Here is a 26,481-nt window from a genome sequence, read left to right as displayed (position 1 = left end):
TTCCCTTTCCTGACGTGTGCAAGTGAATACATGCTTCTTAAGAGTAAGTGTGCAGAGCCTGAGACAGGGGATGAAGGCTCGAAAACAAAGGCATTGTTCCTGCCGAGAATGCAACTCACTTAAAATAGAGTTGGAGAGATGAACAGATATGTGCCAGTGAATGTGCTTACTAGTAACGGAAGCTTCATATTAAGCATAAAGGAATGGGACAATTATGGCTGAGGAGCTCAGAGGAGCCCGAGTCCCTAAGGCTGGATGGGCAGTATGTGGAGAAGCAGAGGGGAGGTGGCAGGAGTGGGGCCCAGAGGTGTAGCACTGCCCAAGGATGAGGGCTTTTCACTGTTGGCACTGGCCTGGGGGCAGGATGACACCCTGGTGCAGGGAAGCCATAGGAGTGAGGCTGGAGGCATAGGTTGGGCCAGATCATGGAGAAGCTTATATCATTGGCATTTAGAAGGAAGTTGGGGGAAGGTAAAATAGTGGAGGTTGAGAGTGGAAATTGTGAAATGAGGCTGGGATATGCAAAGCAGATTGTCACCACAATAAAGCTGGTATATGTGCACAGGTGTGTAAGGATATGGGCTGGGGGCTACCCATAGGCACCTGTGCACATACACAGGTGCACACATGGAATCACATGCTGGGGCTGGCTCCTCCCCCAGATTCTTTTCTGCAGCTTTGATGAAGGGTGGGTTCCTCTGGCCGTGCACCCAACCACTCCAAGTCAGCTGAGTAGCAATCTTGTCCATCTGCTTCCTCTCCGCAGGCCCATTCTGGCTAATGGCTTCTGGCCAGGCTGACCTCTCTGGCAATTAATTGCCTAGTGGGCTCCTCAGGGCCAAAGACCAAGTGCCACCTGCTGGTGAAGCTTGGAACTGCACTACTACTACGGGGGATTCTTTTTTTTTTTTTTTTTTTCATTTATTTATGATAGTCACAGAGAGAGAGAGAGGCAGAGACACAGGCAGAGGGAGAAGCAGGCTCCATGCACCGGGAGCCCGACGTGGGATTCGATCCCGGGTCTCCAGGATCGCGCCCTGGGCCAAAGGCAGGCGCTAAACCGCTGCGCCACCCAGGGATCCCACTACGGGGGATTCTTCATTCATTCAACAAATACTTGAAAAGCCTCCTGTATGCCAGGCACTTGTGCTGGACCTTGGAGATACCGCAGAGGCCAACACAGCCCGTGTCCTCACACAACTTGCATGTAGTGGGGATTTATTTGCACACAAGATATATTAAGCATGTGCCAGGCACAGTGCTAGTGTGTGGGAACATCGTAACCACAGCAGACACAGATCCTGCACTAATGGAATTTATGGTCAATAGGGGACTTTTTAAGCCATGGTTTCACAATATTCAGTGTTTCTTGAAATAGCCTCACAGGCTAATACTTTCATAAAATTTTCCTTGATCTTTTCCCTCTTGTTCTATTATTTTTCTTTAAATTTATACACTGTTAAAATAGCATGATTTTGTATTTTATCTATCAAAGTATTTTATATTATAAGGGTTTGTACAAACATACAAAAAGGTATTGGAAATAATATAACTAACGACCATCCAGATTTTTCAGACCTTAATACTTGGGCATATTTTGCTTTTGATATTTTTAGTTGAAAACCCCCCTAAAAATTTGTCTCTCTCTCCCCAGAATTAACCACTACCCTGGATTTACTCATGATTCCAATGTATGTTTTTGCACTGTTACTACAGATGCATGCCTCCATAAAATACACAATATTGTTTTGCATATTTTAAACTCAGATAAGTGATACCATACTGTATCAGCTTCCAACAGTTTGCTTTCTCCCCTCCTCCTTAGATTTTTGAGTTTAGCCATGTTAATATAATCAGCCCATGTTTATTCATTTTAACTGTGGTATATTATGCCATTGTCTGAATATACCACAGTTTGTCCACTTTCCTGTTTTTGAACATTTAGATGACTTACTTTTTTTTTTTTTTTTGCTATTGCAAACAGTACTTGGCTCATTTTTCCACAAATAAATTCATTTTTCAAGGACACTTTGTATCACTATCATAGTTGAAAATAGTACCACTTGTCATAAAAAGAAGATAATTTTAGGAAAATTGAAATGAAAAGAAAATGTTCTCAAATTCTATTCAGACACCACTATCAGGAAGCTCAACCCTCTGGTCTGTTATTCCTATTGAAAAGAGAGACTAGCAAGTGTTGGGGGGAAGGACCTGGCATGGAGACCCAACCTCAGACAGATTTTTTTTTTTACTGACCTAATCAGGCTAGAAAGATAACTGAAAAGGGGATCACTTTCTCACCACATGAGTCGCATTGTTGAATGCTATGGGTGTGGAAACCTAAAACTTCCTTTCCTAACCTGGGTGTAGCTCATCCATTATTTGGGAAACAGTGGATTAAGTGAAACAAAGAAGTAGTAAATGTATATCACGTGTCAGGCATTGTGTTAGACCCAAAGAGGAATAAGAAAGAATTCTCAATATAGTCAAGATGGGGCCGCATAAGACCAATGACCTGAGACAATCAGTACTAAATGATTGCAGTGGATGGGGAATGGGGAAGGCTGAGCATATATCAGGGAAGGTTTACACCAAGGAGGTAACATCTGATCTGGGAGTCTTGGAGTATGCAAAGGATTTCAACTGGCAAAGAGAGGAAAGGATTTCAATTGGCAAAGAGAGGAAAGGCAGAGAGCAGTTTAAGCAAAGCATCAAAATGGGACCCTATGTGGTGCCATTGCAAGACTACAAATTTTGTAGCATTGGAGGATCATAGCCTTGGTTGTGGAAGGTCATGGAGACAGGGGACAGGTTATAGGGACAGTTAGACTGCACGGGCAGGTGGGGGCCTGGCCAGCTTCATAGAGGCCAACAGAGAGTTGTGGAAGATTTTTAATGAAGGGCCAGTATGATCACATTGGTCTTAGGTGGACCAGCAACTGTTCCAGGCTGTTAGCCAGATGTGCCAAGGTTTGGACCATGATGCTGGATCCTGAGCTGATGTTTGCTGAGAGATGTCACCTGGAAGGTTGGGCTCCTCTGATCTTATGGTAGTACCTTCCAAGAAGTCAGAACCATTGAGTCATATATGTCTCCGCTAGTCAGACTTAGCTGCTCTCTCTAGTTAGCCAGAGCCTGCTGATGGTCATCTCCCACTTCCCTGGGCCTCTGCCCAAGATTCTAATAGGGGCCTAGAACAAACTCTCAGAGTTCTCTCCACCTCGGGTACCTGAATCTCTTGAGTGCCCCCTCCAGCCCCAGCCTGGCTGCTCCTTCCTGGCAGCCTTTGACTCTGACCAGGCCTCACTATGTTCCCGAGGGCCCTGAGACTCTACCACCATAGGGCAGTGGGGCAGGGCTCACTGCTGCTTCCTATAGTTAGCTGTCCTGAGGGCATCTGGGGTGACAGCTGGCTCAGGAGGCCTCCTGGGGCTGGGATCCATGCCATGACCTCCCAGCCAAGAGGCCCCTCAGTCTGTTCTATCTGGGCACAAACAGACCCTAGTTCTTAGAAAACTCTCAGGGCATGCATGCAGTCTGATTCCTTTTGAAGACCTCGTAGGCCTCTAACAGGACTTGTCAGTACCCCCAAGGGCTCGTATGCCCACCCCTTCCACTGGCGTGTACCCTCAGAAAGCCTGGGTATAAGGATCAGCCCCTTCCTCAGAAGCCAGTGACTTGGGTCCTGATGAGAGCTAGGAAGCTGCAGAAGGCAGCCGTCCAGAGAAGCTTCGAGGTGGCCAGGATGGCACAGCTTTTGGCTGGGAGGACATTCTGGGAGCTCCCTGGGAGGCAGCTCCCCGCAACTTTGGGCCATGGAACTAAAAATGAGCTTCGGCTTTTCCAAGCTGCAGGAATTTATTTTGAATGTTTTGTCAGGCTCCAGAAACCACACAAGCTTTGGGGTCCACTCAAATGTCAAATGAACTAGTAAACAAGACCAGATGCTCACTCTGCTGTCCACAGAGGTTACAGGAAGGGCCCCCTTCTCTGTCCTGCACCTTGCTCCTCCGGCCTCATACTTTGCTGCCCGACTTGCCCTGTTTCAGTGAGTGCTCAAGTAGACAGTCTCTGATGGTAATAATGGGATCCACAAAAAGCCAGGGTCAGGCCCAGGCCCTGGCCCTCAGAAGGCCCTTCTCCAGACTTCTAGAAAAGTTACCCGGGTCCAGAGATTTGGGGCTTTAGATGGTGAGTCGAGGCTGGTGAAAGCTGCTGGTGCTACAGGGGCCTCACCACATACCTGAGAGTGAAGTCTGGGCGAGTTGGGTGAGTACCCCAGCAGTTACTACAGACCAGCATCTCCCGTGGGGGCCCTCAGTGCGGGCACCAAGGAGTAGCTGGGGAAGGACTAGCCCCCATAAAGTAAGTTCCATTCCCCTGCCCAAACAGAAGGAATGTGTGCACTATGCAGAGGCAGCTTAACTCAAGTCCCCAGTTTCATCTTCTTACCAGCTCATCACCTCAAGCCTCTCTCTCTTTATTTAAAATTTAGAATTTTTTAGGATTTTTAAAACTTAAATTAAATTAGCTAACATACAGTACCTTATTAGTTTCAGTTGTAGAGATCAGTAATTCATCAGTTGCATATCATACCTGGGGCTCATCCCATCACATGCCCTCCTTAATTACTCCATTCCCCCTGCCCAGCAACCCCCAGTTTGTTTCCCAGAGTTAAGAGTCTCTCATGGCTTTTCTCTCTCTCTGATGACTTCCCCTTCAGTTTTTCCTCCCTTCCCTATGATCCTCTGTGCTGTTTCTTATATTCCACATATGAGTAAAACCATGTGATCATTGTCTTTCTCTGATTGGCTTACTTTGCTCAGCATAATACCCTCTGGTTCCATCCACATCAGTGTAAATGGTATTCATCCTTTCTGACGGCTGAGGATTATTCCATGGTGTGTATTTATATCTCACATCTTCTTTATCCATTCATCTGTCAACTGACATCTTGGCTCTTTGCATAGTTTGGTTAAGCCCCTCTTAAATAGAAATTCTCACCCCAGGTCTCTCTGCACCACACACCAGCCTGCCCAAGGGCCAAGGCTCCTCCAGTGTGCATTTGCTGGCAGGTGATGCATATCTTAAGGCTGTTTTATGTGTGTTTTCTAGCTTCCCTTAGAGAGCCAGCTTTTGTTGGGCCAAGGACCATGGTGCTTATTTTTTGGTGAGAGGCAGTGTAGGGTTGGACCATGACTTAGAGGTGGACAAACTCAGGTTTGAATCTGGCTTTGGCACTTGCTCATTGCTGAGCCTCGGCAAGTCACTGAAACTCTCTGAACTTAACGTTTTTCTCATTTGTATGATCACTGTCATTAATTGTCCCAGGGAGGGCCTTCTTTGTGTTAGGTATTCTCTCTCTCATTCAATCATGAGAATAACCCAATTAGGAATTATTACCTCATCATACTGATGCAGAGAGTGAAGTTTCCCAAGATCACTCAGAGAATGACAGTCAGGACTCAAGGTTAGATCTACGGGATCATAATGTGCTTGCCCCTGGGCCACATGGACTCCCTAGAGAAGGAGGATGACCTGGCCAGTCCGGCAGGGTTCCCCTGGGCCCTGCCTGTAGAGGGTGGGACCCTCAAAGGAGCTCTGGAAATTGTACCACTCTGAGTACCCTTGTGTTGACCCCATTTTGCTGACCCCACAGGAGGAATGTCTGCGGGGGACAGTGCTGCCCAGGATGGACAACAGCAAACAGCACCAACCACTGTATCAAACGTGAGTGCCTCTGCCCACCCACCCTTCTCCCCCTCTCTCCTTTGAGGTTGGCCAAGCCCAGGAACTCAGGGACCTGGAGCAGAGGTGTCTTCCCCAGTCTGCCTCTCCAGAATGGAGGTAACAGGTAGTGGATAGGAGAGGGTTTCAAAAAGCCTCCAGCTGAAAACAACTCTCAAATAAAAGTCCCCACTCATGTTTTCAAAGCTTCCTGAGTTCCCCTCCTGCTGCCCAACCATGTCGGTGTCCCACTTGCCCAGTCCATAGGGTCCCTTGGGTGCCCACACTCACCTGTAGTCTGCAGAACATGCCTGGCTCCAGAACCTCTGCATCGCACATTGCTAGGGGCACCATTCACGTTGTGTGCTGTGGGATTGCACCTCTGCCTTGGCCGCTGGCACCACTGGTCCTGGGCTCTGTCAGGCATCCTGCCAGGATGAGGCTATCAGATGAGGCTCTGATCCCATGTCTGGAGCAGTCTTCCTTTAGACCACTCTGAAGCTGGCAGCCTGGCCCAGGCGAGAGAAAAGAGAGAGTAGTCATCTTAGTTATGTGGAAACCAAGGAGCAGGAGACAGGAAGAGCCAGGGCCTCCATGCCCAAGCCTCCACTCATGGGGCAGATGCAGTGACAACAGCCAATGCCTATGCAGCACTCATTTTATGCAAAGTCCACTTTACATGGCCTATGGGGCAGGGAGTACCACTATCCATTTGGCAAAGAAGGAAACTGAGGCACAGACAGGTCACATGGCCTGGAAATGGTAGGATTTGAACCCAGGTCATCTGACTCCAGGATCCCTCTTCTTCTTTTTTTTTTTTTTTATAAAGATTTTATTTTATTTTTTTTTTTAAGATTTTATTTATTTATTCATGAGAGACACAGAGAGAGAGGCAGAGACACAGGCAGAGAGAGAAGCAGGCTCCATGCAGGGAGCCCAATGCAGGACTCGATCCCAGGACCCCAGGATCATGCCCTGGGCCAAAGGCAGGTGCCAAACCGCTGAGCCACCCAGGTGTCCCCAGGGTCCCTCTTCTTAATCACTATACCCTGCTGCCAGATCTCTTACCTTATCTTTCCAGGGCTCACTTTCTACACCTGTGACCTAGGAATGGCTACTCCTACCATTACCACTACTACCATTACTGCTACTACTAGTAGTTGACAGCTGAGCATTTGCTCTGTGCCCACCATTGTGCTAAGCTCTTCATGTACATCATCAAGCCTCTCAGGAATCCTACAGAGTGGGTATTTAGTAATCATTCCCACTTACAGAAAAGGAAGCTGCGTCTTGGGTTGATTAGGAAACATGGCCAAGTTAACAGTACTCTAAGCCCTAGAGCTGGGGCTGGATCAGGCATTTTGATTTCTGAATCCCATACTCTTCCCTGTGAGGGTTTGTTCGCTCCCAACCCTGGGTGAGCCGGGGCCTTCTAGAATTTGGAATCCTCACAGGTGAAAAGAGATACTGGCTCTTTCTCCTTCTCACTCCAGGGCTCCCCTCCTGAGCCCTCGTCAGCTCCCTAGACCTTTATGGCTGGCCCAGGAGCCCCGCCTGACCGTCCCTGCTGCTACCTTCTGCTGGGCTATGAAGACTCCTGCCTGGCTGTGAAGACTGGTCTCACCAGAACCCCTTATTTTCCAACGACAAGCCCCAGGCCCTAGCCAGTGTGAGGGTTTCACAGCTAATGGTCTGGATATATGACGAAACCTGTGGTGCTCCCAGCCCTGATGGACGCCCTCAGCTCTGATTCTGACGCCTCCTGCAATGGGGATGAGATGGGGACAAGATGGGGATGCTTCTTTTTCTGTGGAGATGGAGATGCTGACTCACCAAGCTCTTGGTTCTGCTTCAAACCCCATGGCCCTGACCCTCTCCCAGCCTGACGGTGAAACTAAAGCAGAATCTTGGGTCTCTCTAAGGGTCTCCAAGGTAGAGAAACCAAAACCCTAAACCCAGAAACATACAGCAAAGCAGATCTTTCCCCCTGAAAATTCTTTCCTTTTCAGGGAGCCTGGATTAGTTGAGCTCTCAGAGGACAGGCCCTCTGTGGCTGGTGGCAGAGATGAGGGAAAGACACTTATCCTTCAAAATGATAAAGATGAAGACAGTGTGCCTCGAGTGGCTTGCTTATGGTCACAAACTCACTGGAGGGGATCAAAGACTCAAAATCAACAGTTCCCCTGGGCAGAGAAGCCAGGCTTGTGGGTAGCCAGGTGGTTTCGTGCTCAGAGAAGCCCTGAAGTTGGGAGCTGGAGCCTGGGCGCTGGTATATTTTTAAAGCCCAGCAGGCAATTCTAGCCAGCACTAAAGAGCAGAGCTACTGAGCAGAGTTTGGTCGGTCATAGGAAGATCTGCCTTGGGGGCCCTATCTCAAATCTGGGTGTTCCCACGACTCCTCTGGGATCTAATTTAAAGCACAGATTTGGATTTAGCAGGTCTGGGGTGGGACAGGAGAGTCCGAGTTTCTAACAAGCCCTCAGAGGCGGCGGCTGCTGCTGGTTCAGGGACCACACTTTGAGTAGCCTTGGGGCACTCTGGAGGCCTGGGGACGGATTGGGGGTTGGAGATGGGGAGGAGGGTTGGTATGTTTCAGTGAACTTGGCAGAGAGGGTGGCTGAGATTTGAATTGAAGCTGGACCACGGTGGCCTTCAGAGGGGGTGGGCTCCTCACCAGCTGCAGGGCTCTGGGCAAGGACCTGGCTCCCGGCCCTCGGGCCCTGGGGCCCTGGAGGTTCTTGATTTCCTAACTCATCATTCATGGTTCTCCCCATGTTAGTCTCTGCCAAACTGGGGTTTTGACACTGGAAACTCAAAGTTGGGTGAATCTGCATACTGTCAGAACCAACATGTGTGTGTGTACCCCCGTGCCCCAGCCTGGGAATGCTCCAGTGTGCTGCCAAATCCCACTCCAGCCTGGGAGTCCTCAGCCCCCGTATTTCTCTCCCGGTCCTCTCGCCCTGCTGTTCCCCGGGTCATCCCCCCCGACCCTGGCACGCAGGCTGGCAGCTCTCCCGGAGGAATTGCCAGTGGGCATTAGCCTTCCCCACTTGAAGTTGGCTTGGCCACTGAAGGGCTGTGTGCTAATTAGCTGGGCCTGATGCTGTTTGCTTGTTGCTATTTTGCTGCTAAAGAGCCTAACGAGAACCACGTGGGCGGTGGGGTGTTGGCTGTGGAGAATGTGGGGCTCTTGGCTCCACACCCTGTCAGCTGGCTCTCCTGCCTCCCCCACTCCCCGCCCCGTGGTTAGTATCTTCCTTCCCCCTCCCCACAGCTGCCCTCCTGGCCGGAGCCAAGAGTGCCAACACTCGGAGAATGCTCAGGACTCTTTCCTAGCACTTTCACACATGTGGGGTGTCTCCTTGGCCAGGAGGAGAGGGGGGTTGACAAGGAGGGGTGTGTGACCTACCCCCACAGCCAAGAATGAAGTCCAGCCCTAGAACCATGGGGAGACTCAGTTGGCCTTGTAGTATCTGCCAGAAATCTGTGGGTCCGACCCACTGCTCATGGGCATGGAGGGATAGCCCTTGCCCCCCTGCCCTTCAGGCCACCCCTCAGCCCCCTCTAGCCACCTCTCACAGAACCCTGGGTTGCTGGGACCTACTAGTCTGTCTGCCTGGCGGGCCCCTTCGTCCTTGTCCAGTCCTTGGACCTCTGGGAGCCACCCCAGTGGTCATTGGTGGAACCCCAACTCCTCACTCCACCCTGGCAAGGTCAGACGTTGGACTCTCTTCGCTTCCTCTGGTCTTAGTATCTGCCCTCCCTTCTGTGGCCTTGCCAGCTCTGCCACAGGATTTATATGTTTATATATTTGTGGAGGCAGCTGCTGGGGGCCTGCCTGAGGTCCTTCCTGAGGGAGAGCGCTGGAGAGTGTGGGCTGACTGGATCCTGTTTATAGTTAGGGCTTTTGGAAGACTGTCCAGCTTTCCCAGACTGGCTCGCCCCCATTGTCACCCCAACACACACACACACAAGCTTTGGGGACTTCTGAAGGCTCACACTGGGGAAGAAGGTTTGAAGAATTCTTTGAATTCTCCTTTTATTTTAGCACAGAGGCCTAGAGGCTGAGATTATTCTGGGCAGGGCAGAGGGTGTCCCGTGGCTGTAGAGGAGGGGGTAGGTGGGTTCCCCCACCGTAACCACCACCAAACACATGCTTGAGGTTAATAGCATGTGTTTGGGGGGGATCCCTGGGTGGCTCAGCAGTTTAGTGCCTGCCTTTGGCCCAGGGTGTGATCCTAGAGTCCCGAGATCGAGTCCCACGTCGGGCTCCTGGCATGGAGCCTGCTTCTCCCTCTGCCTGTGTCTCTGCCTCTCTCTCTCTCTCTCTGTGTCTCTCATGAGTAAATGGATAACATCTTAAAAAAAAAAAAAAGAGCATATGTTTGGGATTCTGGTAAATCCAAGGAGTTGTGGATCTGAATCCCAGCTCTGTGTTTTCAGGCAAGAGACTGGTCCCCTTCTACCATAGAGCCTCATCCATAAAATGGGTATAACTATCTCTATAGTGTTGTTTTTGAGGATTAATAATAATAACACTTTAGCTATTACCATGGTCTGGTACTATTCAAGACTTTATATTGTTAATTTTTCATCCTCATGATTCCATAAGCTAGATTTGATCTTTCTCCCCCTTTACAAATGAGGTTAACTCTTTATCCAAGTCATGCATCCAGGAATCAGCAGAGCCTGGATAAGAATCCAGGTAGCCTGGCTCTGGAGTACAGGGCTCGTGCTCCAGATAAATGGGCAAGTCTGAATAGAGAACCTGGCACATGGTAAATTTAGCCATCATTTTAATCCACACCCTGGAGATTGTGCTGACTTACCTGGGTTTAAAGGCAAGCTCCACCACTTAGCCATATGGCCGTGGGCAGGGTGCTTACTATGCTCTCTGTGCCTCAATTTCCTCCCCTGTGAAATGTGTCTAATGTTAGTCTCTACATCACAGAGTTGTAAGAGACAACTGAGATAACTCCGGTTAAATGTTTAGTTCAAGAGCTGGCCTGTTCTCTGTGCTCCATACATGTTTGGCCTTGATGCTGAGGGAAGGGACAGTCGTGGCAAGTGCTCATTGGACACAAGGAAAAGCTCAGTAAGCATGTACTGAATAGTACAGGGCCTATCCCAGGACTGTGCTGAGAAGTCCCCGTCTGCTGCCTCACTTCTCTCAGCTCTTCCAGAAAACTCTGGAGATCCTGGTGTGTGACTTGGCATCTGTTCCTCCCTTCTTGGTCCAGAGCCTCTGTGTGTATGGTGGCTTTTATTCTGGTCCACATAGTGCAATGAGGACCCTATTTCCCCTAACACACCCTTAATGTGGCCTTACTCATCCCATCTCTGTAATGACTTCATCCCACAGGGCAAAACTATGGCCAGGTGGGTAAGAGCCCCAATCTGGAGCCAGACTCCTTGGGTACAAACCCTTCCTCCATCACTTAGTAGCATGGTGATCTCAGGCAAGCTGCTCAACTGCTCTTAGCCTCAGTTTCTCCATATGCCAAATGGAGATAAGAATAGCACCCCTTGTGGTTATAAGAATAAAGAGAAATGATTACATGTAAAGAAGTTAGCCCAGGGACTCATAATGGTAAATGCTGAGCAAACGTTAGAGAGAAGTATCACGGCAGGGGTGGGATTTTCACTGACTGGTTAGGAACTTCCAGGAGCCAGGGTCTGGAGGCTCTGTGTGGTTTGTCCCTGGAAGAACCATCTTATGAGAGTCTTATGAGACTCATCTTATGAGTAGTTGGCAGGGAGTGGAGAAGAGCAAGGTGAGAGGTAGTTAAGGGGAATAATCACATGACCTCAGTGGAGACCCAACTAACATGAAGGGTAAAGTCCTAGTAAGAGACCATCATCTCTCTCCCCACCACGTATGGGTACCTGAGATTCTCCTGGTGAACAGGCTATGTCCCCAAGGCTCTTTATTCAAATAAGTATTTAGGAGATGTTCTTACCCAGGGGATCCTGAAGCCAGGTGCTGTGTCCTGTTGATACCAGGAGAGTGCCTACTTAGCACAGGTTTGGTGAATGGCTGAGTAGGTGCAGGATCACATGGGTGGCCTAACAATTTCCTTCCTCCATCCCCTCCTCACCTCCTTGGCTGGCATCTCCTCTTCTACCCAACATCTTAATGTTGGGCTTCCCCCAAGACTTTCTGCAGATCTTCCAAATCTCCCACACAAAGAGGGGGACAGTGGGAGCCAAGTCAAGCATTAGTTGCCCCCTATCACTGAGCACTCGTAGGCACTGTTAACTGTCAATTAACACACAACAATATTAATAACAGCCACACTCTGTGCCAGGGACCACACTAAACATGTCAGCCCCCACCCCCCTGGCCCTTGGTGAGTCATGGTGTGATTCTCTACTGTGTGCCCCCTCCTGTGTCCCTAGCTGCTGATGGTCCTCTACCCAATGACTAAACATAGGTTTCCCAGGACTGAGTCCTGGGTCCTCTTCTTTCTTGCCATACCACACCTGGAATGATCTAAAGTATTTCCATGGATAGAAGCATTGTCTCCGGGCTAACGACACCCAGATTAATATATATCTTCAGCCAGACTTCTCCTCTGACCTCCAGACTCCTTCATCCTGATTCCTACTCAATGTCTGCTCTTGATGTTCCCCAGACATCCCCACCCAAAACTTGTCTAAAGTTTCCCTCCCTCTATGCCAGCTCGCCTGCCCAGGTGTTACCCTGAGCAGCCCGGTGGCTCAGTGGTTTAGCGCCGCCTTCAGCCCAGGGTGTGATCCTGGAGACCCGGGATCAAGTCCCACATCGTGCTCCCTGCATGGAGCCTGCTTCTTCTGCCTGTGTCTCTGTCTGTCTCTCTCTCTCTCTCTCTCTCTCTCTCTCTCTGTGTGTCTTCCATGAATAAATAAATAAAATCTTAAAAAATAAAAAAAAGGCATCCCCATCTACCTGAATGCTCGAGTCAGACATCTGGGGGCCATCCGCGACACCTTCCTCACCAGGATCTTCCTCTTTGTTTCACCTTCCTAAATCTCCTAGGAGTCTGCTCCCTGCTTCTCTGGCTGCCTCTCTAGTCCAAGGCTCCAGTATGAGCTCCTGGGTGATACCTATAGCCCGCTGCCTGCTCTCCCCACTCTCTGGTTCTTTCTCCATACATCATATCATAACACATCTCTGCTCTCTCCTGCCCACCCAGCCTCATCTCCCAGATCCCCCTTACCCACCCAATCCAGCCTGGGGTTCTGGAATACGCTGCCTCCAGGCTCTGGCACAGGCTACTCTGTTTGCTTTCCCTCCTCTCTTTATGCGGCCGGCTCTTTGTCATCTTTCCCATCTCTGTTTCAAGCTCCCCCCTCAGAGGAGCACCCCCAGCCACTCCTTCAGGGCTTCCCCACACCAGCCTTGTTATTCTGGATTCTAGCCCCTTGATTTTTCTCCCTCCACAACTCATATCTCAATTTCGGTGCTTCTACTTATTTGTTTGCTTGCTCTGTGACCATCTTTCTAAGTTGGAAGCTCCATGAAGAAAAGGACAGTGTCTGTCTTGCTTATTATCCTAGGTAAAGAGTAAATGTTGGACACATGCTGGTTTTCTAGATGACACTGAGGCTCACAGAGGTAAAGAGACTTGCCCAAAATCACACAGAATTTAAACACAGGACTCTCTGGCTGCAAGGTTGTTTTCTCTTCCATGCTCTGTCCTGGCCTCGGTTGAGTTGTGAAGTGGGAGTGGTGTATTCCCCCTCTCCTGACCTTCCCAGGGCCTGCGCAGGGACCTGGGGCTGTCGCAGAAGGGGCTTGGTGGCTTTGTGTCTGCCACAGAACTGTCTTCCATGCCCTAGAGCTGCTCCCCTAGAAAAGGCTGGTGCCTGGGCTCATCCCTGATGGAGGCTGTCCCGGGACCCCATCCCATCCTTCTCGCATCTCTAGAGGCCCCTCTGGCACTGAGGCCTCCTAAGCCCTGCCTCTTCCCAGACAAGGCCCCCCGGGCTGTGGGGATAGCTGGAGAACTCTTCTGCTTTCGGGCAGGAGTTGGAGACACACCCAGGCCTCAGCCGTGGGCCACAAGCCCTGCCCCATGGTCTCCCTCCTCATGCCTGCTGGAGCCGGTGGGAATTGGGACTGCTCTGTGCCCTTGGCCTCCGGCCTCCCCGGCCCCCCGACTGGCCCAGTGTTGTGGCATTTGTTAATGCAATTAGCAGGGCGGTCCATGCTCAGGGGCTGGGGGCCAAGGTCTGACTCACACCCCCTTCCTCCCCTCTGGCCGCCAAACGGTAGAGGCCCACTTGGCCTGCCAGACGGCGTCTGCAGAGAGTGCACGAGGGGCCAAGAAACGGCATCTTTCTCTCATTAGAGGCTTTTATGTGAACACAACTGCTATTTTGGAGCTGGGTGCTTGGCTGGCCCCTGAGCCCCGGTGCCGTTTCCAGCCGTCCTGAGCTGCAGGCCCAGCACAGCTGTGGCAGGAGCAGGGCAAGTCCTTGAGGACCTGACTTTTCCCACAGCCAGCGGGGGGCTCAGAGACGAGGTTGGGAGGTTGGGGCCCAGAGACACAGCCCCTGGGCAGAGCCCGCATCTGGAGGGGACAGGTCCCCGGGTGGATTCTGAAGACACGTGTGTGGAGACCAGACAGGGATTTCCTTGGCCTCAGGGATCTCTGACATCGGGGTTCCTTTCTGTGGAAACCAAAGGTCAAGGCTGTAGAGAAACTGCTCAAGGCATAAGTAGACACCTCACCCCCTGTAAGAGAATTTCAGGGCAAACCAAAACCGCTGGGTAGAGGCCTAAGGTAGGGTGCACAAGGCAAAGGCTGAGGTAAATACTGAGGATGGGTAGGAGACTGTCCTGTCTACCAAGGCCTCTGGGTGTGGAAAGGCATAGGGCCCCATCCTCAGGGAGGGATTGGTGACTCAGTGGGTAGATTCTTGGTGTTCCACTGACATAGATTTTAGGAAATATGGAGATTTAATCTAGGGAAGAGCTGAGTTTCAGGTGTGGGGGTGATCAGAGAGTCTGATCTGGAGCTAAGGTTCATCTTCCAGGCAAGAGGGGATGGTACTAGAGGCCTTAGAGCAAGGCACAAGGTTACAGGACCCATCATGAAGTCAGTGCTCATCTCATAGGTCATAGATGGAGGGGGAAGGTGTCTCGGGGTGCCCCCCTGGAGAAAGAGCTGGTGACACCTGAAAAGGAGCCCTGCCTCTGCACTGCAGGGCTTGGTCCCTCCCTTTAACCAGGGCCTGTACTGACTTTTGCCTTTCCCTAGGAGAAGAGTTGTGGAAGAGAAGTCCAGAAGCCATCTTGCCTCTGCCACTAGGCGATATATGGTGGTTTTTCTTTAAGCTTTGCAGTGCAATCCAATAGAATTTTCTGTGATGTTGGAAATGGTCTATATCTTGTTGTTCAACATGGTAGCCATGAGCCACATGTGGCTACAAGCACTGGAAATGTGCCTACTGTGAGAAACTGAATTTTACATTTTGTTTGATTTTAATTTCATTTTATTTATTTTTTTAAAGATTTTATGTATTTATTCATGGGAGACACACAGAGAGGCAGAGACATAAGCAGAGGAATCCTGATGCAGGACTCAATCCCAGGACCCCGGGGTCACAACCTGAGCCAAAGGCAAACGCTCAACCACAGAGCCACCAGGCACCCCTCAATTTCATTTTAAATAGCTGCCTATAGCTTGTGGCTGCAGCATTAGACTATTGTGCACAGCACAGCCTTAGAGAGTGCGATGAGATAACTGAGGCACCAGCCCAATGTCACACGGCAGGGATGTGCCTGAGCTCGGGTCAAACCAGCCTCATGTTCTTTCTGCTACCAAGTAGCTGATCACAGAGGCTCTGAGCGGATGGTAGGAGCAGGCCACACGGTGAGAGGTATTTCCAGAATCCCTCTGGGCCTGCCCGTTCTGAGTTTGGTCTCCTCCCAGAGGCAGGGGTTTGTGTGGAAAATCTGAGCAAATCTCTGTTTGGCTGTTTGGAGCCGAGGGAAGGTAGAAGGGGCATAGCCAGAAGGTGGGGGGTTGGAGGGAACGATGTCTTCTATTGCTTACTTTCAAAGCAACTTAGAAAATTTTCTTTTTATTCCCCTCTCTTTTGGCATCCTGCTAACTGCACAGAGCTGAACTCCCAAGGCTGAAACTTTCCATATGTCCAATCCTCAGTGAAGAAGAGAGTGCCAGGAGAGTGTGGAAAAGCAAGGGTTCAGGAGAAGCCTAAATTATGAATGGCTAAGGACTGGCATTGGCGAGGGAGCACAGGAAGGCTGACACGGCCTCGTTTGCTGTTGTCTGAGGATATGGCCCCTGGCCGGGGGAGGGGTGTGTGCAGGTGTGCCCTCCATGGCTCAGCATGGACATGGGGCATCCTGCTCAACAACCCTTTACCCATCATCAATCAATGAATCCTCATAAAGCCATATAATACCCCATTCTGGGCTGATTTCTCAAGTATAGGGCATGATCTCGGTTCTCGAGAGAAAATGGGAGAGATGGGGCTCTAAGAACAAAACATGGAGACCTCCCAGCCGACCAGGGCTGAGAGTTTTCTCTCTTAAAATTCTCACAGTGCTGCAAGGAACTGCCTCTCCCAGGGGCCCCCAGCATTTCCTCTTTTGCTTTATGCAACAGCCCCTGCCATTGGCCATTTTGACTCGGATGGTTTCCTCTCTGAAACTTCAATTCTGAAATCTGGGCCCGTTTGACAGGAATGTCTTGCTTCAGTTTCCTTTCAACCAGAGGACAAATGACCACTACCACTATGGCCAAAGGGTCCCAAACTTTTGGATTTCATGTACCAGTAAAATATCCCCAAACACCACAGTACAGTAGGCAAAGTACAGTAGGCAGCTTTTCATTTTGCCAAGTGAGTATGTTTAGAAATACAAATTACCGTTTTCCAGCACTTCTAATTTAAAAACATAAAAAAAAAGGTAGAAAAGACACTTTTTAAAGGGGAAATATAGCATTACAAAAAAACCCAGGAAACTATTTTCTTTATTTTATGGCAGACCAGTAAAAACTGTCATAAGAATGTACCCTTTGACAGATAGACAGTAGGAGCCACCACTTTGAGCCATTTGGGGATGACTTTTTGGGATAGCGCAGACTGAAGAGAGGAGTTTATGCTCCAATCCCACGATGCAAACACTTGGCTCAGGACAAAAGCATGACCGCTTTAGTGAGGATGTCAAGTGGTTCCCTGTACAACAACTCAAGATAGGATGCAGATGGAGTCAATGAGAGCTGGCTCAAAACCTCTGAAAACCTGACGCTTGTTGGAGGATCTTCCTTGGCACATCTGGCCTCTGCGCAATTTCATAAATGGTTGATCCAGAAAGGTTATCTTCCCAAGCAGATTTTTTTCCATCAACAGATCTGGCTGGTTTAGAAGCCTTTTAGAACTTTCATTTACCATGGTATTACATACATATGTAAATACTATTTTTATGATTTCCCCCAAATACCCATTTTCCATCAGCTGTTCATTGTACCAACCAAAGTTTGCCAACCCTGGTCTGAGAGACTAGGAGTCATGCAGTGTTCATGGGAAACCATTCAGGCCTTCCCTTTTTACTTCCTCCCAAGACTAAAGGAGGGCCAAGACCTGCCCTGGGCTAACCTGCTTTCCCAGTGTTCATTGGCCAATGGTTTGCCTACCAGGCTAGTCTCTGGTGGTGGTGATGGGGCCCGGTGGATGGTCAGGTGAGGGCCAAGTTGGCTTGGGCAGATGGAGTGGCAGCCAGGCAGAAGGCTCAAATCCTGCCATTGTGGCACTTTGTGTTTGGGGAAGCGCTCAAGGGGACAATTCTCTGACATGGTCTGTTTATCTGGAGAACTGGGCCCTGCCAGGAAGTGATGCCAAGGCACTGAGGAAAATGCTCTGGCATCAGGATCCAGATCATAGAATCCTGAAGTGAGACCTGTTATTTCCCCTACTCTCCCCTGAAGATGATCGACATGATGCCCAATCAACTCATCCTTGGTGTCTTTGATCAGCATCACCTCCTTCAGGAAGCCTACCCTGACTTTCCTTTCTCCTTGCCTCAGCCTGGGTTAGAGGCACTGGCTGACACTTATCACATGACGTATGTCCTGGCTTCCCTGTGAGATAATATACTTTTTAAAAGAGGGGTCTTCTCCTACAGGCCTCATACCTAGTGAATGTTCTGTGAATGCTCACTGAATGAATGCATGAGTTGGTAAACATGGGCCATCGTCATCTAAGATTTCCTGTGTGGGCTTAGGAGAGGGATGGGATCCTACAGTCTCTACCACCTGCAAAGGTACATTGGGTGGCTGACTTGAAGCCAACAGATCCCTTTGTTTCATCATCAGCTCCAAGTCAAGGTTCAGAAATGGTAGGGAGGAAGGGCCATACCAGCCCTGCTGGGAGGCAGCGGGGAGCAAAGACCCTGGGCTTTGCAGTCAAACAGACCTGGATTCGAATCCTAGACCCACCACTGACTGGCTGGGTGACCTCAGGCAAGTTTCTAACCTCTCTGAGCTTGAGGCATTGTTTGTAAAATGAGAATCGTAACCACACTTGCTACAGAGGATTGTCATGAGGGTTAAATGAGGTAGTAACGCGAAGTACAGTGCCTGCATAGTATAAGCACTCCATAGAGAGTAGCTGCCAAAAAAAAAAATAAATAGCAGTGCTGGTGTCATTGTTAGGCATATACCGGGAGCTAAGGATGCAAAGAGGTACAAGGGGCAGTTGCAGGGGCCGATCATAGTAACTGGGGAATTAGCCACATAGTGGAAAACCCATCACTGACTGCAGCACTTGGGGCTTACCCAGTGAGTGCAGGTCCTCATTGCTCAGAGAAGGGCACACTGCTGGAGGAGGTCATCAGGGATGGGCAGGAGGACTTGAAGGGATAGGACGACTTAGGTAAGTGGAGAGGAATGAGAAAGAGTGCCAGGGATGGGACACAGTGCACACATAGGCAGACAGAAGAGAGCCACACCCACAGGCCAGTCTGGCTGCAGTAGGTTGACTTAGAGGGATTTATTGTTAGAGGGGGATCAGACAAGGGAGGTGTTCAGTGCTAGTCTATGCACTTGAATCCTGGAGGCACCCAGGAGCCAGTGAGTGTCTCCAAGAAGGAGGTGGCATGGGCCAAGTGGAATTTTGGAGAGATTTCTTCAGACTGGCCCCTGATTTGGACTCCAGGCCTGTTCTCAGAGGGGAAAGTACAGCTCAGGAAATCCCAGGCTCTGGTCCGTGTAGCGGTGCCTGGGATTTTACAAATGCACTTAGGATAACTGAGGCCCACGAGGGTCTGGATGATCTGCCTGTTTCCCTGGCCTTGCATGCTTCCCCCTGTCATCAGACCCCAGCCCCCCTGGGCCTCTGGTAACTCCTCGAACATGCCATGTTCCCTCCAGCTCCCAGAGATTTGCACGTGCCCATCCCTCTGCCTGGAAGGCTCTGCCCAGACCTTCACCTGTCCACCTCCTTTGTACCAGTTGGACCCTTCTTTTCAGAGAGGCCTGTCCTCCCCATCTAACGTCAAGGGTGAGCCACTGCATCACCTTGTTTAATTGTCTTCACAGCCTGAGATACTGCCTGGAAGCAACTTGATGCTATTTCTTATTTTCTTTTGGTCTCCCCCACTGGACTGCAAGCTCCATGTGGGGCAAAGACATCATCCCCAGTGCCTAGTACACAGTAGGGGCTCGGCAAATGTTTGTTGAACAAATGAGTGACAGTTGGAGGGGACTTTGGGTTTAGAGGGTCCAGGATGACCCTGACCATGCTTTCCTGGGTTCCTCCTTATACCCCAGAGGAGGTCCTGGGTTGGGGGTCCAGGGACCTGCACCCAGTGTATGCCTCTGCACGTGACTCTCTCTCCCATGGCTGCTCGTCACTGGAGGAGGCTCCAGATTTTGCAGGGTGAGGAATGGCAGCGAAAAGTCACGGCTCTGGTGGCCCGTGGCTGCTGCATAGCACCAGCTTGGAGGAAGGTGCCCAGTTCCAACTGCATCTTGCCCCCAGGCTGATCCCAGAGTCTACCACATGCTCAGGAAGGTGGGAGCTTGAGAGCAGATGCTCTCCAAAGAGGAAGAAGAGGAGGGACTGTCAAGGCTGAAGATGACTTTGAGAGACCTCGAGAATGTCCCCAAGCTCCTCAGCCTGCCCTCACATGATTCATGAAGAAATCAGAGCTCAGTGAGATCAAGACCATGCAGCTCACAGAAGACAGAAAACCCCCAACAACTCAGCCCCTACCCCCTGACTTTCAGGCTGGGTTTGCACCTCTCCCATGAGAGAAACTCCTTCCTTCCTTCCTTCCTTCCTTCCTTCCTTCCTTCCTTCCTTCCTTCCTTCCTTCCTTCCTTCCTTCCTTCATTCTTTACTGAGAATCTACTCTGTGACAGTCTCTATTCCAAGTTCTAGGGTGGCAGGAGAAAAGAAAACAAAATGCCTCCCTCCCTGGGACTTTCAGGCTCGGAGGAGAGGCAGACAGCTAAAAGTGAGCACAGGCATGCAATACAATATCAGGTGTCCTGCTGAGAGTGCTGCACACCTTTGGTCATTCAGTCCCTGATTGGCTATTCGGAGATGACAGGGTAACCTCACCCTGGGGACCTGAGGGTTGAGGGGACGGGCAGTACATGGGCCCAGGGAGCTTTCTTTCTTTCTTTCTTTCTTTCTTTCTTTCTTTCTTTCTTTCTTTCTTTCTTTCTTTCTTTTTTTAAGATTTTTATTTTTATTTATTCATGAGAGACACAGAGAGAGAGGCAGAGACATAGGCAGAGGGAGAAGCAGGCTCCCTGCAGTGAGCCTGATGTGGAACTTGATCCCAGGATCCTAAGATAACGACCTGAGCTGAAGGCAGACACTCAACCACTGAGCCACCCAGGGCCCCCCCCAGGGAGCTTTCTGAAGCCAGAGTCAGGCTTCCTGCTTGAGTGGGGGAGGCCAAGCAGCACAAAGCAGTGACCCTCCTGGCAAGAAGGTGTCAGGGCCACCCCCCACCCCTGCCCGTCCTCCTCTCATCCCTCTCCATGTGTCTCCAGCTGTGTGCCAGCCACCCTGCCAGAACAGGGGATCCTGCAGCCGGCCCCAGCTCTGTGTGTGCCGCTCTGGCTTCCGTGGAGCCCGTTGTGAGGAAGTCATTCCTGAGGAGGAATTCGACCCCCAGAACTCAAGGCCAGCACCCCGACGCTCAGCTGAGGGATCACCCAACCTGCGAAGGAACAGTGCAGCCAGAGAAAGCACCACGACCCCCAGAACACGGTCCCTGGCATCACAGCTGCCACTGGTCAGGTAAGTCCCCTCCTTAATAGGACCTTGGGTTCAGGGGCACAGTCTGCCTCTAGAGGGGCTTCTTCTTTAGGACCATTTGGTGAAGACCATGGTGGAGAAGACCAGAATTATCCTTCTTCCTCTCTGCTCTCCTCCCCTTTCTCTGCCCTGAACAGAGGGGCCGTGAGCAGGAAATGAGTGTTGGGGTTGGCACAGGCTTTGCCAGGCTGGGGTAGCCAGGGAAGGTGGGAGGTGGAGTCTCTACTCTCCAGGTCTTAGGAGAAAGCTGAGGAGGGCATAAACCTGGCCCCTCTAGTTTTGAATCCTCTCGAGGCCACTTTTTGGCTGGGTGGCCTCGGACAAGTTATTCACCTCTCTGATTTCGCACAGGGAGGTGGGGACAATGATGATAATCACAAGCTTGGAATTGTAAGGATTAAGTTAGTTAATAGAAAGAAAGTGCTTAGAACAGTGGCTGGCACATAGTAAGCTCTTTATAAACGTTTTCCTCCCCCACCTCTGCCTGTGGTCCATGCAGAAAGGACCCCTCTGTCCGAAGAAGCCCTTCGGTTCGCTCACTGCCCAGCAGTTAATGTCTCTCCTTGAAGAGAGTAGAAGAAGCATGTTGGGGGAGGGTGTAGAATAAAGTGCGGGCGAGGGGAATGTGCATGGGCAGGATTCCCTGGCCTGCTTGCCAGCCAACCTGGCTAGACTTTTTCTAGCTCTGGACAGGAAATCTGAACTTTGTAAACTGGTCCATTTCTAGGGGGCTGTGTTTTCCTTTTGGTTTTTCAGGCTAGTTTTTCCATTCGCTTCCTACTTAAGATGTTCTTTCTGAAATGTTGCAACCTTGTCTTGCTGAACTAAGGGGAAAAAGGATTTGTCCTCTGGGAGGCCAGGAGAACCAGGGAGAGGAGGCTGGCCTCAAGATCAGGACCCCAGCCAGAAAGCTCAGGAGAGAAGGGAAAGGAGCCTGAGATTATCCCACAACTCTGAAGCAGGGGGCCACCAGGGTCTGAGGAAGGTGGGGTCCCAGAGCACCTAACACCCAAGCAGGTAGTTTGCAAGGGTAGCCAGAAGCACAAGGAGGAGAAGGATGGACTCTGGTTGAGGTCTAGGGAGATCCAAATCAAAACCAGAAGAACCAAACCTTTTGGCCAAGGCCTTGGAATGCTGAGGCAGAGAGAGGGGCAGAGCTCAAGGCTAGGTAGACAACTCGGGGGGCAGGGTGGATGGCCTGGGATTGGCTGTGAGCAGGTGGGCAGGGCCTGAGCCTTGTTACGATTGGTCCCAGCTGTTGGTCCAGGTGGCTGGGCCTGATGTGAAGGCCCCTGGAAGAACACCAGAGGTACCAGCTCCAGAGTCAGGCCAGGGCACAATGGGAGCAGAGTGCTTCCAGCCTGACATTCCTCTGCAAACGCTCTTTGGCTTGTAGGATTCATGCATTTTAGAATGCATGGAGCCCCCATGTATGCACACAAGTGAGTATGGGGGATGGTTGCTTGGCAGGTCATTCTGTCCCTTGCACCCTTGAGTCAAAGCTGTTTAACATCCCCTGCCCCATCTTCCCAGCTCAGCCCACTCCTCTTCTTCTTTAAGGCCCAGTACCACCTTCTCCAAAAAGCTCCCTGGCCACTTCCACCTAGCTCTCTGACCCCCTGCAGTGCATACCCTGTGGATCTGTGCCCTGTGTCTGCAATCAGACTGTGTGGCCTGGGCCCTGGCAGACAGATACTGTCTTGCACCCTTTGGATCTCCCCAGAATTCCTCCCACAGTCTTAGCTTATAGAAGGGGCTTAATAAGCATTTGCTTCACTGGGCCCAAACTGAATGGTTACCTAAGAAAGGGGGCCCCCACCACCGAACCCTCACCCTGTGCCCAGAGCCAAGAGCACCAGCCCCTGTGTTGCCCTGAGTACAGGAAGAGGGGAGGCTCTGCGCTTCCCTGGGGGAGTACATCCTACTCTGCCTTGGGGTGGTCTGTTCGTCCTGGAGAGTAGGGACTGTGTCCTGCTCTTTCGTGAAGACATCCTTGGTACTTAACTAACACCGTGCTTGGCTCATGAGGTGCTCAGCTTATGAAAGCTAAATGAATGAATGGACGAGACCTGATGCTGGGGAGAGAGGAGGCCGAGAGGAACGGAGGTGGAGCTGTTTGAGCCGTGAGCCTTCCATCCCCTGGCAAAGGATTTGTGTGTGCAAGAGGCAGCGGAGGGTGAGGGCCCACAGTGAGGTCAGTGGCCCACAGCAGAGACATCCTCTTCCAGCTTCACAGGCTCCCTGGCCAGGGGCTACTGTGATGTTGTGAACGTGCTGCCGCCTCCGAGCCACCCCGTCTGTCTTTGCCCTGGGACCTCAGTGCCATGAAATCTGGGAAAGTCCGAGTGGCCCGCTGTCGGCCCAGCTGTGTTTTGCTTTGAGAGGCCAAATCCCGCTTGCCTGGTGGTGTCAGACATTTCCTGTGAGCTTGGCTAGGTTCCCCAAACAGCCGTTGGCCTCTTTCCCGATGGCAACTCGCACAGGCCCTTGGTGTCTAGATAGAGGGAGTGACATGAAGCAGGGGGCATTTTAGAAGCCAGAGGGGGGCCCCCAACATACTTAAGGAGGGGAGACACTGCAAGGATTGGTGATGACCAGAGACTCCCTTCAAGAAAGCACTAGACAGAGGCCAAGAGACTTGTATTCCAGAAGGAAGTCGAGAGGGAGGGGCCAGGAGAGTCTCGGGCAGCCGCAGCAGCACGCCCTAAGGAGAGCCAGACAAGGATTGATGTTGTCCAGCTGTGGCCTGGGCTGGCTCCAGGGGCCTGGAGACTCCCTCTGAGACCCAGGTCCAGGCTTCTGCCCCAAGGCTGGGCAGAGGATCTGCCCCACCTGAGGAGCAAGAGCCAGGCAGCCGGGGACAAGCCTTAAGAGGTTGAGGGCAGGGTGGTTACAACAACCTGGGACTGGCCAGCCCTGAAAACCTGCTTTATACCAGTGCTTCTCAAACTGCAATCAGCATGGGCATCACCCCGGAACTTGCTGACATGCAGCTGCTGATTCTGCAGGGCTGGGGAGAGCATCTCTCAGGTGGCACTGATGCAGCTGGTTCATGGACCACATCTTGAATAGTGAGGGTCCAGCCTGGGCTTTGGATTCAGATATTCCTGGGGGCCCAATTCTGGATTTACTAGTCACCAGCTGTGTGACATTAGGCAAGTTTTTGGAGTCAATCGTCCCCCGCCAACCCCCATCCCCCCACCGCCCACCCCACCCCCGCCATAGGATTGCAGAAAGGATGAACCGAGACCATGTGAATAGAGCACCTAGAACAGTGTCTGATAGGAGTTAGTCCTCAATGTCTTAGCCATCAGCAAGCTGCTTCTTCTTGCTAGGGGATCTTGGGTGGCAAAGAGCAGACAAAAAGCCTGGGGTGCCTGCATATGTGTATGGACTTGCTGTGGGGAGCTGTCAGAGCCCAGAAAAGCCTCATGGGAGCCATGACTAGCTGATCCTGCAGTAGACCAGTAGTGGGTTTGGCTGGCTTACTTGTTTCACCAGGACCGTTCTTACCAGCTCTATGGGACAGGGGGCCAAGGGGAAGTGTTGCAACATTTCTCAGAATAGGAGGCACATGAGTTTGCTCCTTAGCCTGACCTGAAGACCTAGAGGCTGGGCCCTGAGCACCTTCTTAGCAGGCTTGCTCACTACCTGGGCAACAATAGGCTAAGTGGGGTTGGTAGGGGGAGATGTCTGGGCAGCTGCGGGCCCTATGGTGATGGCTCCCAGTGGGCTGCTCCCCCAGAAGGCAGCTAGGGAGTCCACCTTCTTTCTACCCACCCAGTCTCTCTCTCTCTCTGTCTCCTGGATCTCCTCTCCACACACCCCACGTCTTTATCCACTATGTTCATTTCCTGTGGCTGCCATAACAAATTGCCACAAACGAGCCACTTAACACAATGCAAGTGTGTGATCCTACAGCTCTATAGGTCGAACATCTGAGGTGGGTCTCCGCAGGTGAAAGTCAAGGTGTCAATGGGGCTCTGTTCCTGGAGCATCTAAGGGAAGAATCGGGTTTTTTGCTCACTCAGGTTGGTGGCAGAAGTCAGTTCCTTGCTATTGTAGGACCGAGTCTCTGTTTCCTACTATCTGTCACTTGAGGGCTGTTCTTAGCGTCTAGAAGCCACCTATACTCTTTGGCTTGTGGCCGCCTTCCTACCTTTCAAGCCAGCAATGGCATGTGAATTCTTCATGTTTTGAATCTCCGCCTCTGCTTCCTTCTTCGGCTGAATCTCTCAGTGACTCTTCAGCCTCTGCTTCCACTTTCAAGGGCCTGTGTGATGACGCTGGGCCCATCTGGGTAATCAAATCAGGGCACGCTCCCTCTTTTGTCAGCTGATTAGCAACCTTTATTACACCTGCTTCCTTAATTGCCCTTTGCCATTTATTTTTGTAATTCCAGTGTAGTTAACATACAGTGTCCTATGAGCGTCATTCCTTTTGCTGTTTAATGTAACATATTCAATGATGTAACAGCAGGGGACAAAGGTCATAGGGGCCAACCAAATCCACCCACTGTAGCCCATTCCAGTTAGAACTTCGCCCCCATCTGAAGTGTAACAGCTCCCTTGTCAGGGGCTTGCCACACGGCGGCCCTCCATGATCTGGCCCCCAAAACCTTTCGGACATCTCTGATATTGGCTTTCATCATTCGTTCTCCCCATTCATTCTGTTTCTGCCACACTGGCCAACTGGTTTTTCCTCAAATATGGCAGAGATGCTTCTACTTCAGGGCCTTTGTACTTGCTTTTCCCCCTCCTTGGAATACTGTGTATTTCCTAGGGTGGCCATAACAAATTACCACAGACTAAATGTCTTAAAACAACAGAAGTTTATTCTCTCACAGTTCAGGATGGCAGAAGTCCAAAATCAAGGTGTCGATTGGGTTGTTCCTTCTGTGAGAGAATCTATTTCATGCCTCCCTCCTAGCGTCTGATGGCTCTCATCCATCCTTGACATCCTTGGGCTTGTAGCTGCATCACACTGATCTCTGCCTCCATTGTCACATGGCCTGCTCTGTGTGTGTGGATTTAGGGTCCACCCTAATCCAGGATAATCTCATCTAAACCTAACTGATTACATCCCGCACAGACCCTATATCCAAATAAGGCCACGAATTACAGGTCGAGGGTTAGGACTTCACATTTTTGGAGGAAACACAATACAACCCACATCAAACACTGTATTGTTTTAAATTTTATTTATTTATTCATGAGAGACAGAGAGAGAGGCAGAGACATAAGCAGAGGGAGAAGCAGGCTCCCCCCAGGGAGCCCAGTGTGGGGCTTGATCCCAGGACCTGAGCCGAAGGCAGACGCTCAACCACTGTGCCACCCAGGCACCCCACAAACACTTTTTCTGGATACTCAGATGGCTCTCTTCCTCCCCTTTCAAGTCTTTTCTCCTCAGCAGGAGGGGGAAGGGGCCCTCTATTCACCTGATTTAAAACTGCACACTCCCAAACATGCC

The 26,481-nt window shown here is 50.8% G+C and overlaps 1 protein-coding gene across 1 annotated transcript in view; it reads left to right on the top strand.

The window, feature by feature from the left end:
• LTBP2 (latent transforming growth factor beta binding protein 2) overlaps positions 1–26,481 on the top strand; it is a 101,501-nt gene that overhangs the window by 2,204 nt on the left and 72,816 nt on the right. Inside the window, exons 2-3 of the mRNA XM_038545265.1 lie at positions 5,660–5,730; positions 20,745–20,994. Of these exons, the coding sequence (XP_038401193.1) occupies positions 5,660–5,730; positions 20,745–20,994 (321 nt within the window). The remainder of the gene's footprint in view (positions 1–5,659; positions 5,731–20,744; positions 20,995–26,481) is intronic.

Source organism: Canis lupus, chromosome 8, assembly GCF_011100685.1.
Source record: "Canis lupus familiaris isolate Mischka breed German Shepherd chromosome 8, alternate assembly UU_Cfam_GSD_1.0, whole genome shotgun sequence".
Lineage (NCBI taxonomy): Eukaryota > Metazoa > Chordata > Mammalia > Carnivora > Canidae > Canis > Canis lupus.
This window is presented reverse-complemented; position numbering and strand designations above follow the sequence as displayed.